The 15912-nt window shown below is 46.1% G+C and overlaps 1 protein-coding gene across 1 annotated transcript in view; it reads left to right on the top strand.

Moving 5' to 3' along the window:
- The window catches only part of SNX4 (sorting nexin 4), a 1088579-nt gene that overhangs the window by 876942 nt on the left and 195725 nt on the right, over positions 1 to 15912 (top strand). Inside the window, exon 10 of the mRNA XM_069616639.1 lies at positions 1233 to 1322. Coding sequence (XP_069472740.1) covers positions 1233 to 1322 — 90 coding nt within the window. The remainder of the gene's footprint in view (positions 1 to 1232; positions 1323 to 15912) is intronic.

Below are 15912 nucleotides of genomic sequence, written 5' to 3' on the forward strand. Positions count from 1 at the left end.
CGTTTTTGAACAGCTGATCTTTGTGTTTTATGATTTCCTGACAACGGAAAAGCACCTTGGTTATTTATGTAGGCAGGGAATACCCACACAGCAATAGGGAAAGCTAGGCTTTTTCTCATCCTTTAATAAACATCCAAATATAAATGTCAACAGTGTCTGCGTCCTCCTACTGATCCTCCACATCACCCTACCAGCTGTTCACTTTCCTCTGCTTCCCCTTCGGGCCGGCCTATCTATTGTTAGTTTTCTCCTTGCCCCGCTATAGGTCTAAGCACTTCTGGTCATCAGTTGACATGGTATGCACTGGTTGTTGCCAGGGCATTGCAGTACATATGTACCTTGCTTTATCACTATGCCTTTGCTGCTGCACTTATTTTTCTGCTTAATGTAAATAGTTCTGTTTATTATGTCCTGGACTTGCCTGATATGAATCTTTCTGGCCGGTGAATGATCAGATGTCCACACCCATTTTCTTTTTGGCTCAGGAGCCGTTAGCGCATTATAAATCTCAAATAAAACTAAAGAAGCTCAGGCATTTGTTGTCTCCTTTCCTCTCATAAAGTCGACTTCCTCTTAACCAGGAAATATATTTTGTAATACAAGATAAATCACTTATTTTTGCTGTATTGGCCTCCGGGAGTGGTCTGCTCAAGTAGTTACATTAATCACTTAAAGGTGAATTTCTGTCTGTAAATGCTGTATTGAAAATCCTTCAAAAGAGGGGTGGTTGATAGTTAACTAATTCACAACCCCTGCTGCTCTGCTCTTACTTGCACCATTTAACTCGCTTTTCCGAATCCATGGAAAAAGAGCAGTCATTGATGTGGAAAATAAAGTACTTGCAATATTCCATCCAATCACACGTGTAGGCGTTCTGCCTGACAGTACATTAATCATGCGAAAACATTGGTGGTATTAAATTGGTGGTCCGATTAGATTTAAATACTGTTGCTCCAACAGCGTGATGGATGGGCCCTTGCTGCGGGTTATGTTGTATTTATGCAAACAGCTATTCCTTGGGCTTAACACTTTGAATAGATGTAACACTGCTCGTCTTGTGCTGCAAACTCATGTTCTAATATCCGTTCTAGCTTTGACTGTAAGTGCACCGTATGATTGGCAGACAATTTGAGCCTGCGCGTTTGAAAACTCACCTTTTTCGGACGGGATTTTATCTTTGTGTGAAAAAATCTTGTTTCATTTCTCACAGATTTTTCTTTATCATTGTCCAGCTATGCAGCATCGATCGATGATATCTTAGAAGAGGAAGAACATTATGCCGATCAGTTGAAAGAGTACCTTTTCTACGCTGAAGCCCTTCGGTAAGCAAAAGATTGACATTACAGCATATGGGTTACAAAGTGCTACCGAGGAAAAGCCATAGGAGTCATTAGGGTATGTAAATAGAATCATATGTAAAACGTTCTCTATTGGCGTTCCAAAGTGCTCTCTGCTCCTTCCGGTCCACGATTAGGAGATATTTGTTGTACTTATATATATATATATATATATATATATATATATGTATTCAAACGTCATGTGACGAACAACACATATTCCTGAAAATAAAACCGTGACTTACCGCAAACCATCAACGTTCCCACTTGGACCTAGCAGCTCCCTATGTGGTGGCTTCCACAACAAAGAGCAACTGACACATTTCAAGAGGGTTGTCCTGGTTTATATCAGCTGACCTTTTCCTGGAATGTGACAGAGGCCAGAAAACGGAGCGTGATGGGAGTAGGGGCCGATTTAGATTTGTAGTTATTATTTCAAATGAATTCCATACACCCATAGATTCTTCGCTTTAGATGTAAATCATCCAGTAAATCATCCAGTGCCGCTACCTTCAGCAACATTTTCAGCAACCAGGCGTTGCCATGCGGCTCTGCTCGACTCCAGTGTGCGCCCATGACGCCGGATGAGATGCCAGAGCCAATACATATGGAGGTTTTGGTGCTCTGAACAACCGTCCAGTTTGACCTCACCATGCCTATCAACTCACCAACTTTTGGCGAGTGACACTCGCAATAGTTGGTTTACTCACCCGCCAATAGCGTTGCCCGCAGACGTTAATGAAGTTCTCACCCGCAATAACAAAATACACCCACCTTGCCAACTTTAAAAGGTTGACTGGTATGGCTCACTGACATTTTTCACTGAGGTCCCCCAAGAGAGGATCTTCTGCCCTTCAATCCGGCCATAGATGCCCTGGTGATGGCCATGTGGCAAAACCAGACTTCACACCATCAGTGGACTATGATCTTGTCAAAAAGCATTGTCAGGGTCCCATGATTTCAGGTATCCTGTCCACACACCCCACTTGGAGTGTCTCTATGATTCAGGCCTCTACAGTGGGCTACAATTTGGCTACATTTTCATTCTTGGCCCCAGTTGGGGAAAGCAAAGACGTTGCTTTTGGCTGAAAGGCATTTGCGTCTGGCAGCCTAGCCTTGAGGGTGTGAACACCACCTGCACCCTTACAAAATACACCCACTGGTTGTGGAATGTGATCTCTGGGGAAGCAGAGAATCCCCTCTTGCCTGTGGTGAAAAAGGGTTTCACTTCCCTTGTTACTGATAGGAAGGAGGCGGCACGTCGGTTCCTCAGTCAGGCCAGGACACAGCAGTGTGGCTAGAGCCACGTTGTATGGGTTCTGTCACCCACAGGCATTCCAGGGATGCAAATATCTGGTTTGTCCCTGATGTCCAAACATAATTCTTGTATATGCTCTTTAATAGTGACAACCCCTTCAGGCATAAAGTGGATGAACCTCTGGAGATGTTTAAGTACACGGAGGCCACTTATAGATCCCTAGGGTTGTCTGTCCAGTAACAGCCTACCCCCTTCAGGGTTTGTCTTTTTTTGGGGCTTTTTCTCCTTCAGCTACTGTGGCAGACGTCATTGTTCTCCGGGAAACAAGGTCAACAATGTTTTCCCCATCCAAGTAGGGGAAAAGGAGATATCTGAGATCCCAAATCCAAACCCCCTCTGAATTGGGCTTCTTCCACCCCTCTCCAGTGAGGAAAGTGGTTGTTGCACACCAGGGAATGGTAGGTCACCACTTCCTATGCCTGGGTGGGTTTATTGTGATATTTTCGAATGCCATTTTCTCGACACCAAATTTGCCGACTTTTTTTTTTCTAATGGTTTTTTAAAATGGGGGGTTCCCCCAAACCCGTTTTTTTTTTATTTACACTTTTTTTTTTCCACTAACGAAACCCAAAGAAATAAAAATAAAAAAACATTCGAAAAAACAATTTCAGCAAAATGTTTTCGACATAATGGTCATTAGAAAATATGTTTTCGAAAAAAATATGACCGGATACCGCCTGGGCGTTAGAGGTTGTTGTGCAGGGATATGGTGTATTCACTAAATCTGGGAAGGGCCTTGCACTCGGTTTACTCTCTATTACCTTAGGAGGGACAGGGCCTTTGCTATATTGGCTCTGAGGTTTCTGAACTTGTACATTGCTGCTGTGTTTAAAAGCTAGGCCCTTTTCAACTTTTTAGGAAAGTTGAATCTGGGTGTTTTACATTGTGGTAACTGTGGTACTGTTAACTATGTCCCATTAGGATCTCTCCCACTCTCTAGGTCCTATGTCCCGCCGAGGGTGCTGTTGTACTGTTGTGAGTCACTTGTTTTCTCCTCCAGTGTCTTCCTATTTTGGTTGGGACCCCTTCCCCCCTCTGTGCATCCTGTGTTGTGTGGTGCTGGGCTGTGCATCTCTCTTCTCTCACACCCGTCTCCTCCCTCCTTCACACCCTCTATTGTGCTCTGTTTCTGCCATCTTCTCTAACCGCTATTCTATCTCCTCTCCTCTCCTCTCCCTTTCACTAAGTCTGGAAGGAAGAAGCTCAAGAGGGACATCTTGGTTGCCAGCCCTGGCCTCGTTTTCGCTGATACCTACATCAGTGCTTCCTCAAAACAGACTCTCACCAACATACTTAGTCGTTGCCTCACTGGGCCTGTGGACCCTTCATATTGCCTTGGCTCTCTTATCTCCTCTTCTTCCATGACCATCGTTAATGTCTACTTGAATGGCACTGTCTTAGTCCAGGGCCCTCAACCCAATCACCTCCTTTTTGATTGGTGTCTCCCCCGGATCTTATCAACTTCTTTCCTTCTCCCGCTACTCCTACTAGCACCTTGCTGTCCCCTCTGCCACATCCTACCCCCACCTCCTCTCTGGCACCTTCCTCCTCCTCGCTGGCTACCTTGCCACCACCTGCTATCACCTCTGCCCACGCTCGGGCACCCCTTCCACTTTCGGCAGGTGTACCTGAAGCCTGTAGCCCTCCCTGGAAGTCTTTCAAATGTGGCAACCTGTTACATGTTTCCACTCTCAACTTTTGCTACGCTGTCAAACACGTCTCTGACATCTGCCACCTCCTCGAAGAGCTTGACCTGGGTGTCCTCGCTCCTACTGAGACATGGTTCACAGCCACCTCTGTCAGGAGTTTTGACACTCTCCTTCCTGATGGCTACAAAATCCTCTCTGTGCCCAGAACCAACCGACCCGGTGAGGAGTAGCTCTCATCTTTCCGGATTGGATCTCTGCCTCTGTCATCTCTATGCACACTTACTTCTCATTTGAATGCATGGTCTGTAGGCTCTTTATCTCTCCTGGCCTCTCTGACTGTTGCCACCATCTTTAGGCCACCTAGCCAGGCTGCCATCTTCCCCCTCCGAGTAGTCTGACCTCTCCACATCAATCATTGCCTCTACCTCTCAACTTCTCCACGGAGACCTCAACATCCGCCTGGATGCTTCTGATCCCTCCACTGGGCTCTTCCGCAACCTCTGCTACACTCTCCCTCCATTCTACCCTCTAGTCCGACACACACTGCCAGACAAACCTTGGATGTTCTCCTCTCCTCAGACATCCCTCTCACTACCCCTCTCTCTTGGACTGACCCCTTTCTTCTTAACTCTCACCTGACACACTGTCCCCCAGGCTAAGCCTACCTCAGCACTGCCACCTACCTTCTCGGTCATTCTGCCCATAAAGCGTGTATCAGTTGATACCTTGGCCTCCACCTTCTCTGCTCCTCCTACTCCTGCAGCTGACTCAGCCCTCTCTAACCTACATCTTGCCATTTCCAACAATACAGACATCCTTGCCCCTGCCACGAGAATTCATCGGAAGCCTACCTCCAAGTGCAACTTTTGGTATGACTCCGACCTCGCCGCCCTGAAACGCTAGTGCAGGGTGGCTGAGAGGAAGTGGAGGGCTTCAGGTGCATCCTCTGACAAACTGACCTGCTGCCTGCTCCAAAGGCAATAGACTCTGCCCTGTCAAAGAAAAGAGTCCACATCCAAGTCTGCATCTCTGCGGCCTCTAACATTACGGCCAAACTTGTTAAAATCTGCAAGGAGCTGGCCAGTCCCTCCCCAGTCTCCAACTCTCCTGTTCCCTCCCAGACCCTCTGTACTGCCCTGGCTTCTCACTTCACTACTAAAACTCAGGACATCCTATCTCGCTCTCCAGCTCTCGCCTCCCCTCTGGTTACCTCTCCCTCTCCCTCTCCTCCTCCTTTCACCTCTTTCTCTCTGGTAACACCTGATGTTTCTAGACAAATCCTATGAAAGTGTCATCCAAACAGGTGCTCCCCTGCTCCTCCAGAACCATCAAGGACCACATTGGCACCCTCGCTCCAGGCTTGGCCGATTTCTGCAATCACTCCTTCGCCACTGGTGCTTTTGCATCTCTCCAAGCACTCCCTTGTGCACCCCCTCCTTACAAAGCCTTCTGCCGATCCTACCTGTCCAGCTAACTATCGCCTGATCTCGATCACTCTTTTCCTGAGCAAACGTCTGGAAAAGCTGGCCATCTCCCAGCTTACCCTCCACACTGAAACTGTTGGCTGTCTTCATGACCACCAGTCTGGCTTCAGAGCAGCAAGAGACACAAACTGCTCTGCTGAACACCCGTGACAATATGTTCTCAAATCTCGACAACAGTACCCCTTCTGTCCTCATCCTCCTTGACCTTTCCTCTGCTTTCGACACAATCACACCATCCTGATCAGCCGACTCTGTGAGATCCTGGGCATCATAGATCGGGCCCTGGAGTGGCTGACCTCTTCACTCCTGAACCGACCCTCCAAAGTCCAACTTTGGTCCTTTCTCTCCACCACCTCTCTCTCCACATGTGGTGTTCCCCAGGGCCCTAACCTCTCACCCCGGCTCTTCAATCTGTATGTGGTCCCTCTGGCCCACCTAATCTCTGCATTCTGCTCTAACTTTATGCGGATTACACACAGCTCTTTCCAGCTCCCTACAAGCCCCCCTCTCGTGTCTCACTTATTCCGGACTGTCTATCCATGATTCAGGATTGGTGCGCCTCCAACGGTCTCTGCCTTAATGCCAGTAAGACAGAGGTCCTCATCGGCACCCCTGCTCCCGCTATCCCTCTCTCTCTCTGGCTGCCCTCCATGGGCCCTCTTCCTTTGCCTTCCTGTGAGGCAAAAAACATTGGTGTCATCTCTGACTCCACTCGCTCCTTCTCTACTCAGATCAGACCTTTTCAAGAAGGCCCACTACCAGCTGCACCTCTTCAGAGGTACTCTTCCTTTTCTCACTTTCCCCCAGAAGCTCATTGTCTTCAGAGCCCTGGTTCTCTCTAGGTTGAACTACTGTAACATTCTCTTTCTCAATCTGCCTTCCTCTACTCTTCGCCCTCTGCAACTTATCCAGAGCAGGACTGCAAGACTTATCCTTGGCCCCAAGCCCAGGGACTGTATCTCTCCAGCCCTGAAATCCTCCACTGGCTCCCCATGGCTGCAAGGATCAAGTTCAAGACCCTCTACATCGTCCAGAAGGCTTTCTGGGGTCGGGCCTGTACTGCATTCAGCGATCTTCCTAAATACCTTCCTTGTCGAGCCCGTCGCTCTGCTGCCTCCAACTCTGAGGTTCAGACGCTTTTCCCGACAGAGTAGGGGGCAGATCACTTTCCTCTGCAGGTGCCTCCCTCTGGAACGGCCACCCCGCCCCTCTGAAACTTGAGCCGGACCACCTGAAGTTCCGGAAGCAGCTCAAAACGGTGGTCGGTCATAATTTAGAAAAAAATGTCAAAGGACAAAAATGTCGAAAAAATATCGAAAAAAAGTCATTCTTTTTTTTTTTTTGTTATATATTTATTTTGGGTTCCGGGAATAAAAAAAAATGGGTAAAACAAAACCCCCCACGCCCATTTCGAATAAAAAACGTAAAAATAAAATGACTATAAACCGCTCAAAACCTTCAATTTCTCCTCTGCTTTCTCTCTCTCCCTCCCTCCCCTGCTGACCTACCTGTCTGTTGCACCGACTGGTTCTAAATGACCTTTATCATATATCAGGCTCAAGGACAAGTTTTAAATGGTCACCTTAATCCTGCTGTTAGACCTGCCTGGTGTCACTGGACCTTCAGGGCACCTACGTCCACCCGCTGATCCATCCCAAGCACATGAGCTTCATGGGAACACCCATTGCCAGTTTAATGGTCCTGCCCGTTGGACTGTCCTCTGCTTGGAGGGTCTCCAGGATCTATGCTTTGTTTTCCACATACCTCTGGAGGGACAAGGTTCATGCCTTTTCCTACCTGGATGTCTGTCTGATTCGAGTCACAATCCAGACCTGGTGGTGTTCTCTGAACTTGAAGAACTCTCAAGGGGCCCCATCATAGTCCCTCTGCTTCATTGGAGCAGCTGAGACACCCATGTGGGCCAAACTGCCCCCCCTCTCCCAAGGCAAGGGTGGTGAACATCTTCAGATGGTCTCTTCTGATCCCAGAGGCTTGTCCTGATCTTGGCCTTCCTCTATCTTCTGGGCTTCATGGTATCCTGCTGCTTCTTGGTGCCCACGACTCGACTCAGCTGCGTATGAGGTGACTCGTGTGGCTGCTTCGATGTCAGTTCTCTCAGTAGCAGGGTGACATGACTGAACTATTACAGGTGCTGGACTGTTTATCCCAAAACTATCTAAGGGGAAATCCTCTGTGGTACCCTTGGCCTCGGCTGCACTGATCACGGATGCTTTATTCAGCCTACTGCTATTGCAGGCAATCGGGCTGGCCCTGCCGACATTCCTTCCCTCTGCACAAGGCAAGTGTGTCCTGATCCTAAAGGACAAACCGGTGGCAGTTTATTACCTCAATGTCCAATGGTGTCTGGTTGTCACCTCTGCATGGAAACAATGAAGCTGTGTTTCTGGTCTATGGAGATTGATTTCTCTGTTGGTTGCCCATCTTTCCACAATGGATGAAGTAATTGCAGACTCCTTAAGTAGGCAGACCTCTTTGGGAGGCACCCCTCGGTTGGACCTCTTCGACTCCAGTATTAAAGGTAAGTGCAAATTGCTTTGCTCCAGAGAATTTCCCCCATAGTGGTCTCTGGGAAATGTGTTGATTGCGAGTCGTACTTTGCTCTCCTTTATGCATTTCTGCTGATTCCTGTCATTCTGCTGGTTCCACAGAAACTGTGGAAGTTTGCGTCCACCAAGATCCTGATCGGTACAGACTGGCCCCATAGAATGTGGGCCCCGAAACCTCTGAACATGTCCATCTTGACCCCCCATCCCCTCGATGCCCTACTGCAAGGGTGGACCTGCTCGAAGGCTGAGGTGTCAAGAGTGGAATTTTTCAGAAGACATCCTGAAGGTACTTTTTCCTGTCCGGTCTGTATATCGGCACCGTGAAAGAGTACCTGACTGCAATTATGGTCCTCAAGAAGTCCCCTTTGCAGTGCTCACTTTTCACCCCCCTCACTTTTATGAAGTGCACGGATTGGGTAATCCATTTCTCTCACACCCATTTGTTGTTCTGGTGGACTTAAGTGTTTTGCTAACTTTCTTGATGGTGGATGCATTTGAACCCTTGCATTTTTGTTCTTTAATATTGCTCACCCTTAAGGTGATTTTCCAGGTGCCCATCACTTCCCCTAGGCAATTTAGTTAGCTCTAGTGTCTTTCGATGAAGACTCAGGGTCTGGTTTTCTCTAAGGAATTGATTGGGTATGTGTCATGGCGCACTTGCCTGGTTCTCTGTTGCAGCATTGGAAGTGGCTTCTGTCTCGTGAAAACTACAGCAGCCAGACTTCTCGCATTGCCTCAACGAAGATGGCCACTGCACCACGAACATGCCTTTCCTTGGCCACACGCAAGATGGCCAGACTTCTCATTCTGGCGACATCATGAAAATGAGAGACTTCAACATTTGGAAGCTGTCTGGACTCCGTACCTGCAGTTGACGTTCCTTATTCCTCAGGTTTCCTGTCCCTGACTATGTTCTTTTCTGCCTTGCTTTACCCTTTTGCCCTCATCCCCTGCTTCCTGGAGTTCTTCATTCCTCTTGAAATCCTTGAACCCTCTCTGCAATCATTCCCTTTCTGCACTGCAGAAAGAAACGTTATTCAGTGTGCTTTGTGTCCCCTGAAGACTATGCTGCCTCATTTCGAGTTTTTTTTCCCCACTTGGGGGCTTTTCCTCTGGCTGTTTGCTTGTCCCTCATGTGGCCACTCACTACCAGTTGCCTAAAAGGCTGGTGGCACAGTGACATCCGGGAGTAATCAGCCGTACTGAAATGCGCACAGTGTGTGTTACAACCTCAGGTGAGAAATGTTGCTGATAGATGGAGATGGACCAAGTTCAGGAATTACTTGAAGCTGTAAAAGCTTGAATTCCTGAGTTTCAGTCCTTAAAAACGGAAAATGTCATGCTCACCAAGCCTCAGGGGCCCAGGATTCTATACAGGTCGATCTGATTTTGGACATTTTGCTTTTGATAAATACGACTCCTCAAAAAAACGAACACCTTGGCATGGGCCCTTGTAACAGTAGGGAGTCCTTTGCTAGATAATTACCAAGGTTTTATGACCGCTCTGAAAGAGATCTTCAATCACCCAGAACTTGAGTATTCCGCTGAGGAGTCCATGTTAGAAGTGATGCAAGGCTCTTCTGATATTTTGTTGTGTGACTCACTTTCAACAAATAGCTAAAGATTGTGCATGGCCAGAGGTGGCTCAGTTCGCACTTTTCCGATGTGGATTATAAGAGGTTTTAAATGAGTTACCCCGGGTGCCCAAACCTACTTCCTTGAAAGAACTTATTACCTTGGTCCTTCAGTTAGACTACAGATTACATGAGCGGAAACTTGAAGAGGCAGAATAAAGCAATGCTTCCTCGAACTGTTGTACACCACTTCTCACGCTGACTCTAGCAGAAGTGAACCAGAGCCCATGCAGATGTGGGCCACCCAAGGACCCCTGTCTGAAGCAGCGGGACGTCGAAGAACCCTAGGTCAGTGTATGTATTGTGGAGCAAAGTGCCACTTTGGTTGGGACTGTCCTGTAGCCCCACCACAGCATTTGGGAAAAGACTCCTCCCGCTCCTGAAAGGGACCCAGGGCTGTTAGAATGATGATGTCCCCAAGTACCTACCTTGTTGGCGGGCAAACTACCAAGCCCTTTATTACTGATTCTCAAAGTGCTTCTCTCTGTATGACCCTCAAATTGTCTAGAGAACATAGCTCGGTTGGACCCAGGAGCTATGGGTCTGTTCATGGACAGTACCTGATCCACGGATCATGGAATGTCTCGACTATGTAAAGAATTGGCACAACCTATTTTAAGATGTGGATGGACATTATTCGGACCAATCATTGACTATACAACACCCTTCAGCCTTACGAATGATCATTGCCAGACACCAGGGAGCGCTATCTTTTGACCTAGTCGGAGCCACCCACTTCCCCATTCTGGAAATCCTGTGGTTATGAAAACACAACCCTTATGTGAATTGGGCAGTTAATACTTTCTTCCTAGATTCTGAGTTCTGCGTTCGGCATCAGAAACTCAGGTTAGTAAGCTGAATCGGGTTTCTCAAATTCCTTGAATACCAAGATGTGTTTTCTGAACAAATGGGAACGAAATTACCACCTCATCGTCCTGAGAACTGTGCCATCAAGTTGCAACCTGATGCCGCCACCATCCCTTTTTGCAGAATGTATGTACCTTAATCTTCTGTAAAAGCCACGCTCCAAGCGTATCTATGAGAGAATATACAACATGGATTCCTCTCAAAATATAAGTCCCCAGGAGGTGCTGCAATGTTTTTCGTGCCAAAGAAAGACTCCTCAGAACTTATTGATTTTTGAGGCCTGAATAAGGTGACTGTCAAGGATAAGTATGTTACCTTCAATTTAGGACATCTTGTAGGCCGTAAAAGGCGCTTGTGTTTTTTCTAAATTGGATTTATGTGGAGCATATCAAATTATCCGGATTAAGGCAGGGGACGAATGGAAGACAGCATTTCGAGCACCCTTCAGACATTTTGAAAGCAGAGTGATGCCGTTCGGTCTTGCTAATGCTGCCGCTCCCTTCTTCCAACTCGTGGACCGGATATTTTCTGATCTTCTCCTTCATTTACTTATAGTATACCTTGATATTGTAGTATTTTCTGTTGCACAGGAGGAACACACCGCTCATGCCAAAGTGTTCTTTCAATGCCTAAGGGCTCACATGCTCCTTGCTAAACCAGAAAAGTGCATATTTAACAGTAATTCAGTGGCCTATATGTGCTTCATACTGTCTAGCGATGGAACTGCCATGGATCCCAGAAAGGTGACTGCAGTTTTGGATTGTCCAAGACCAAGATCTGTTAACAATATCCAGAGATTCCTGGGTCTATCAAATTTTTACAGAAGGTGTATTCCCAATTTTCTGAGAACAGTCGAACCATTAACATGCTTGCTCAAGAAAGGTGTTCCTTTTCTTTGGTCGAGGGAGGACGAACTAGCCTTTAGCCGCTTAAAGGAAACCTTTACCGATGCATGCATTCTCTGTCAACCAGACGTGAACATACTCTTATTTATTGAAACAGATGCTTCTGATCAAGCTACCGGCAATCCTAAAACAGCTGCAAAAAGACTAAGAGCAGCACCGCATAGACTTTTTCTCGAGGACCTTAAGCCCAACAGAGAGAAACTATTCTATTCTGGAAAAATAGCTCCTTGCTCTGAAACGAGCCTTTCTAGAGTGGAGATATCTTTGACTCAGAGCCCACTTCCCTACCGAATGCAGAAGTGATCATAGAAACCTACAACAGTTTGAATGTCAAAATAGAAGATAAGCCTGGTGGGCCCATTTCTTTTCCCAATGTGACTTTCTTATGACATATATACACGGCACAAATGTTATTGTTGATGCATTGTCCTGGAGATACTTGGAACTTGAAAAAATCCACACTGCCCTGGACAAACTCCCTGCAGATAAGACTTTAATCAGTGTTGTCTCTACCTTTATGCAATGGATTGAGAAAGGGACAGAACAGATTGTGCAATCTCCAAAAAAAACATGTTCATGCATACCTGCCACCTACAGAAGTCCGGTGGCCTTCTATTGTTTTTTCTATGTTTCATGATAATTTGCCATCAGGGTATATAGGGATAACTGGTACCAAGATGATCGAAAGACATTTCTGGTGGCCCACCTTGGGAAGATGTTTCGTGAACATCCTACTCTCCTGTGGAACCTGCATGCAGACTAAAACTACCAGGTCTAATGCAAGGGGAATGTTTCCTCAAGCAGTCCTTTTAGGTATAGCATGGAAATTGATTTTCACACACTTTGTTGATCCCTGTCCCCCCTCCAAGGGCCCTACTGTAATAATGGTGACGGTCGACTGCTTTACCAAGCATGCACATTGTTGCCTGCTTGCTAAGATCCCTACTGCACCAGAGATGGCCAGGACCTTTTTGACGGATGTCATTTGGCTGCACAGATTACCTTCTACTATATTCTCTGATAGGGTATCCCAATACATATCCAAGTTTTGGACATGCAATGTAAGTAATTGGGCATCCAAAGAGCCTTGTATTCCAGTCAGCACTAACCAGACTTTACAGCAATATTTGCGCTGCTCTACTACCGCAGGTCAGGGTAGTTGGTTTGATTTGCTGTCTACTGCAGAATCTTCTTATAACAACGCTACCCATTCAGCTGCGTGGTACAGCCCTTTCTTTTATTCCTATGGATTTTATCCACAGATCTTTTCCACAGCAGCCCTATTGGACACCAAGATACCTTCTGTTGATGCCTTCCTCAAAGAAATACAATGTGTATCTCGCTCTGCCTGGAAAAATCTTGATACTACTAGGCAACCGTTAACAGATATGTGGATAAAGGACGTCGGGACAAGTTAAGAGTCAGGTGAAAAAGTATGATTGTCTTCACATTCTTTACCTAGACATCTTGCCCCCAAAGCTCTCCCCAGGTATATTTTGGTCCTTTTGAGATCATACAGCAGATCAATCCTGTGGCATTCAGACTAAGTTTATCCAGCTCATGGAAGAAAATCCATCCATTTATTTTACATGTTACGTGGCTCTTAAGAAACATCACTTGAGCATGTATCCTGGTCACCAGAAGGCACCTTCCCCTTCCATATTCCGTGATAGATCTCCAGTGTATGAAATGGCTGAAATATGTGATTCACACTATGGACATGGTTCCCTTCAATATGTGACAGATTGGAAAGGCTTCTGTCCTTGCATAAGGACGCAGGAACCTCCTTCTCTGGTCCATACCCCCATCTCGGTGCGTTGATTTCATCATCTTCATCCATGCAAACCCATGCATCTGGTTTTGCAGGGGCATGAGGTCCTGGGGTACAGGGTGCACTTACCTGGTTCTCTGTTGCAACGTTGGAAGTGGCTTCCATCCTATAGAAACTGCAGCAGCTAGACTTCCCATGTTGCCTCAACCAAGATGGTGATGCGGCACAACAATGCCATTCCTTTGCCACATGCAAGATGCCCACTCTTCCGGTTCTGCCTGCGTCACAAACAAGGGAGATTGACGCTACTTCATTTGGTTGCTGCCTGGACGATGGGTTGCAGCGCTACAGTTAACTCTGTACCTGCAGTTGACATTCTTTCTTCCTCTGCCATCCTGTTGCCCTTGTCCCGTGTTTCCTGGAGTTCCTTCTTCCTCTTGAAATCTTAGAATCCTCTATACAATGATTCCCTTCTGCATTCCTGAAAGCCACATTTTCAAGCATGCTTTGTGTCTCATGAAGACCCTGTTGCCTCGTCATTTGGAGGTTTTGTCCTCCCTTGGGAGGGTGGGGGGTGTTCCTATGGCTGTTTGGTTGTCCCTCCTGAGGGCCACTCAGCACCATTTATCCAACGGGCTGGTTGCACCCGGAATTGATCTGCAGTACCGTCCATGACAACCCTGGATAAGAAACATCACTGACAGTATGTCCAAACTTCCTTCAAGAGATTGTCAGATTTAAATTGTTCTAATGAGGTTGATTCCTGATTTCTAGCCTCCTCCCAGGTAGTTCAGAGGTTTTAATGGCTGGATCCCGCACTGGCTCTCGGCTACCATGTCCTACGGATGAGACATCAGAAGAGTTGACAAGCTTTTCGTTAGTCTGCCCACACAAGCACCAGCATAACTATCTAGATGCATCATCCTCTGCATTTCACAGTGCTATGATCTGGCTGGGAAGAATATGACTCAAGGTAAGGTTTTTTAGAACAGGACCCACAGAACGAGGACTGGGATTATGCTCCAAGCCAAGCCAGGAGCAACCAGGCTTATTAGTAAATTTGTCCAGCTACATACCAACACAAACAGAAAATCATCTTCTGAATAAAGCATTTAGTCTTGTAATTCTACCCATCCACTGTGAGCCATACATTTGAGACAGAAGTGTTCGAAAAACGAGTTCTATAAGACTGTTAGAAAAAAACACCACCACCACCTATCCTTTTCAAAATCTTAACAGACTAGAATGTCAGATAGTGGTGAGGAAGGCGGACAAGGGTGGTGCAATAGTATTATTGGATCGCGACTTTTACATTGCAGAATGCGAACACCAATTAAATAACTCCACCTTCTACAAGAAAATCCAAGACAACCCTACACCACGTTTGAAATCTATAATTGAGGTGAAAATAGAGAAGGCATTAGAGTGTGGCTAGATTTGCAGACAAGAATATGAATTTCTATTGTCAACAAAGACCAGTATTCCCAGTTTCTATATCCTTCCAAAGATTCACAAATCACTATCCAATCCACCAGGTCGCCCAATAGTGTCAGGTTCCTTGCTAGAACCCCCGTCTAAATTCGCCAACCGCTATCTAAAACCCTTTGTGCTTGAAATGTATTCTTACATCCAAGACACCACAGAGGTAGTTAATCTTGTTAATCTTGTTAATCTTATTGAGAACTATCCTTTTGATGGCAAACAACTTTTAGCTAGTCTAGACATAGTGTCATTATATACATGCATTTCTCAAGACATGACACTGGCAGCATTAGAAGAAGTACTTCTAACCAAGAGAACTGAAGGTACCACTCAAAATAGCTTTATTCTGTGGTGTGCAGAAATGGCTTTGAAGGAACACTATTTTTGTTTTAACAACCAACTGTTCCACCAAATACATGGTACCGCAATGGGGTCCTCAGTGGTCCCATCGGCAGCAAATTTATTCGTAGAATCCTTTGAAAAAGAAATAGTCTACAATGCATCTAATCCATTCTTACCCTATCTCAATGTATGGAGAAGGTTCATTGATGATATTTTGGTGGTTTGGGATAGAGATGATTTGAAATGTAATGAATTTACAAAGTGGATAAACAAACAAAATCAATTTCTGAAGTTTACTGCTGTGAGTAGTGCAGTAGAAATTAATTTCCTAGCTATCACTATCTGGGTCAACAGGTCAGAAAAGGTACAAAACCTTACCATAAGTCAACAGATCGGATTCATTGTTGAAATTTGATAGTAGCCATCCAAGGCACACAAGGGAAAATCTCCCCATAGGACAGTTCTTGAGGCTTAAACGCAATAGTTCAGAAAAACAGACTTTTGAACAAGAAGCACTTACCGTGAGTTCTAAACTCAGTGTAAGGGGATATACAAA

The sequence above is a fragment of the Ambystoma mexicanum genome, chromosome 9 (genome assembly GCF_040938575.1).
Source record: "Ambystoma mexicanum isolate Mex_15411 chromosome 9, UKY_AmexF1_1, whole genome shotgun sequence".
NCBI lineage: Eukaryota > Metazoa > Chordata > Amphibia > Caudata > Ambystomatidae > Ambystoma > Ambystoma mexicanum.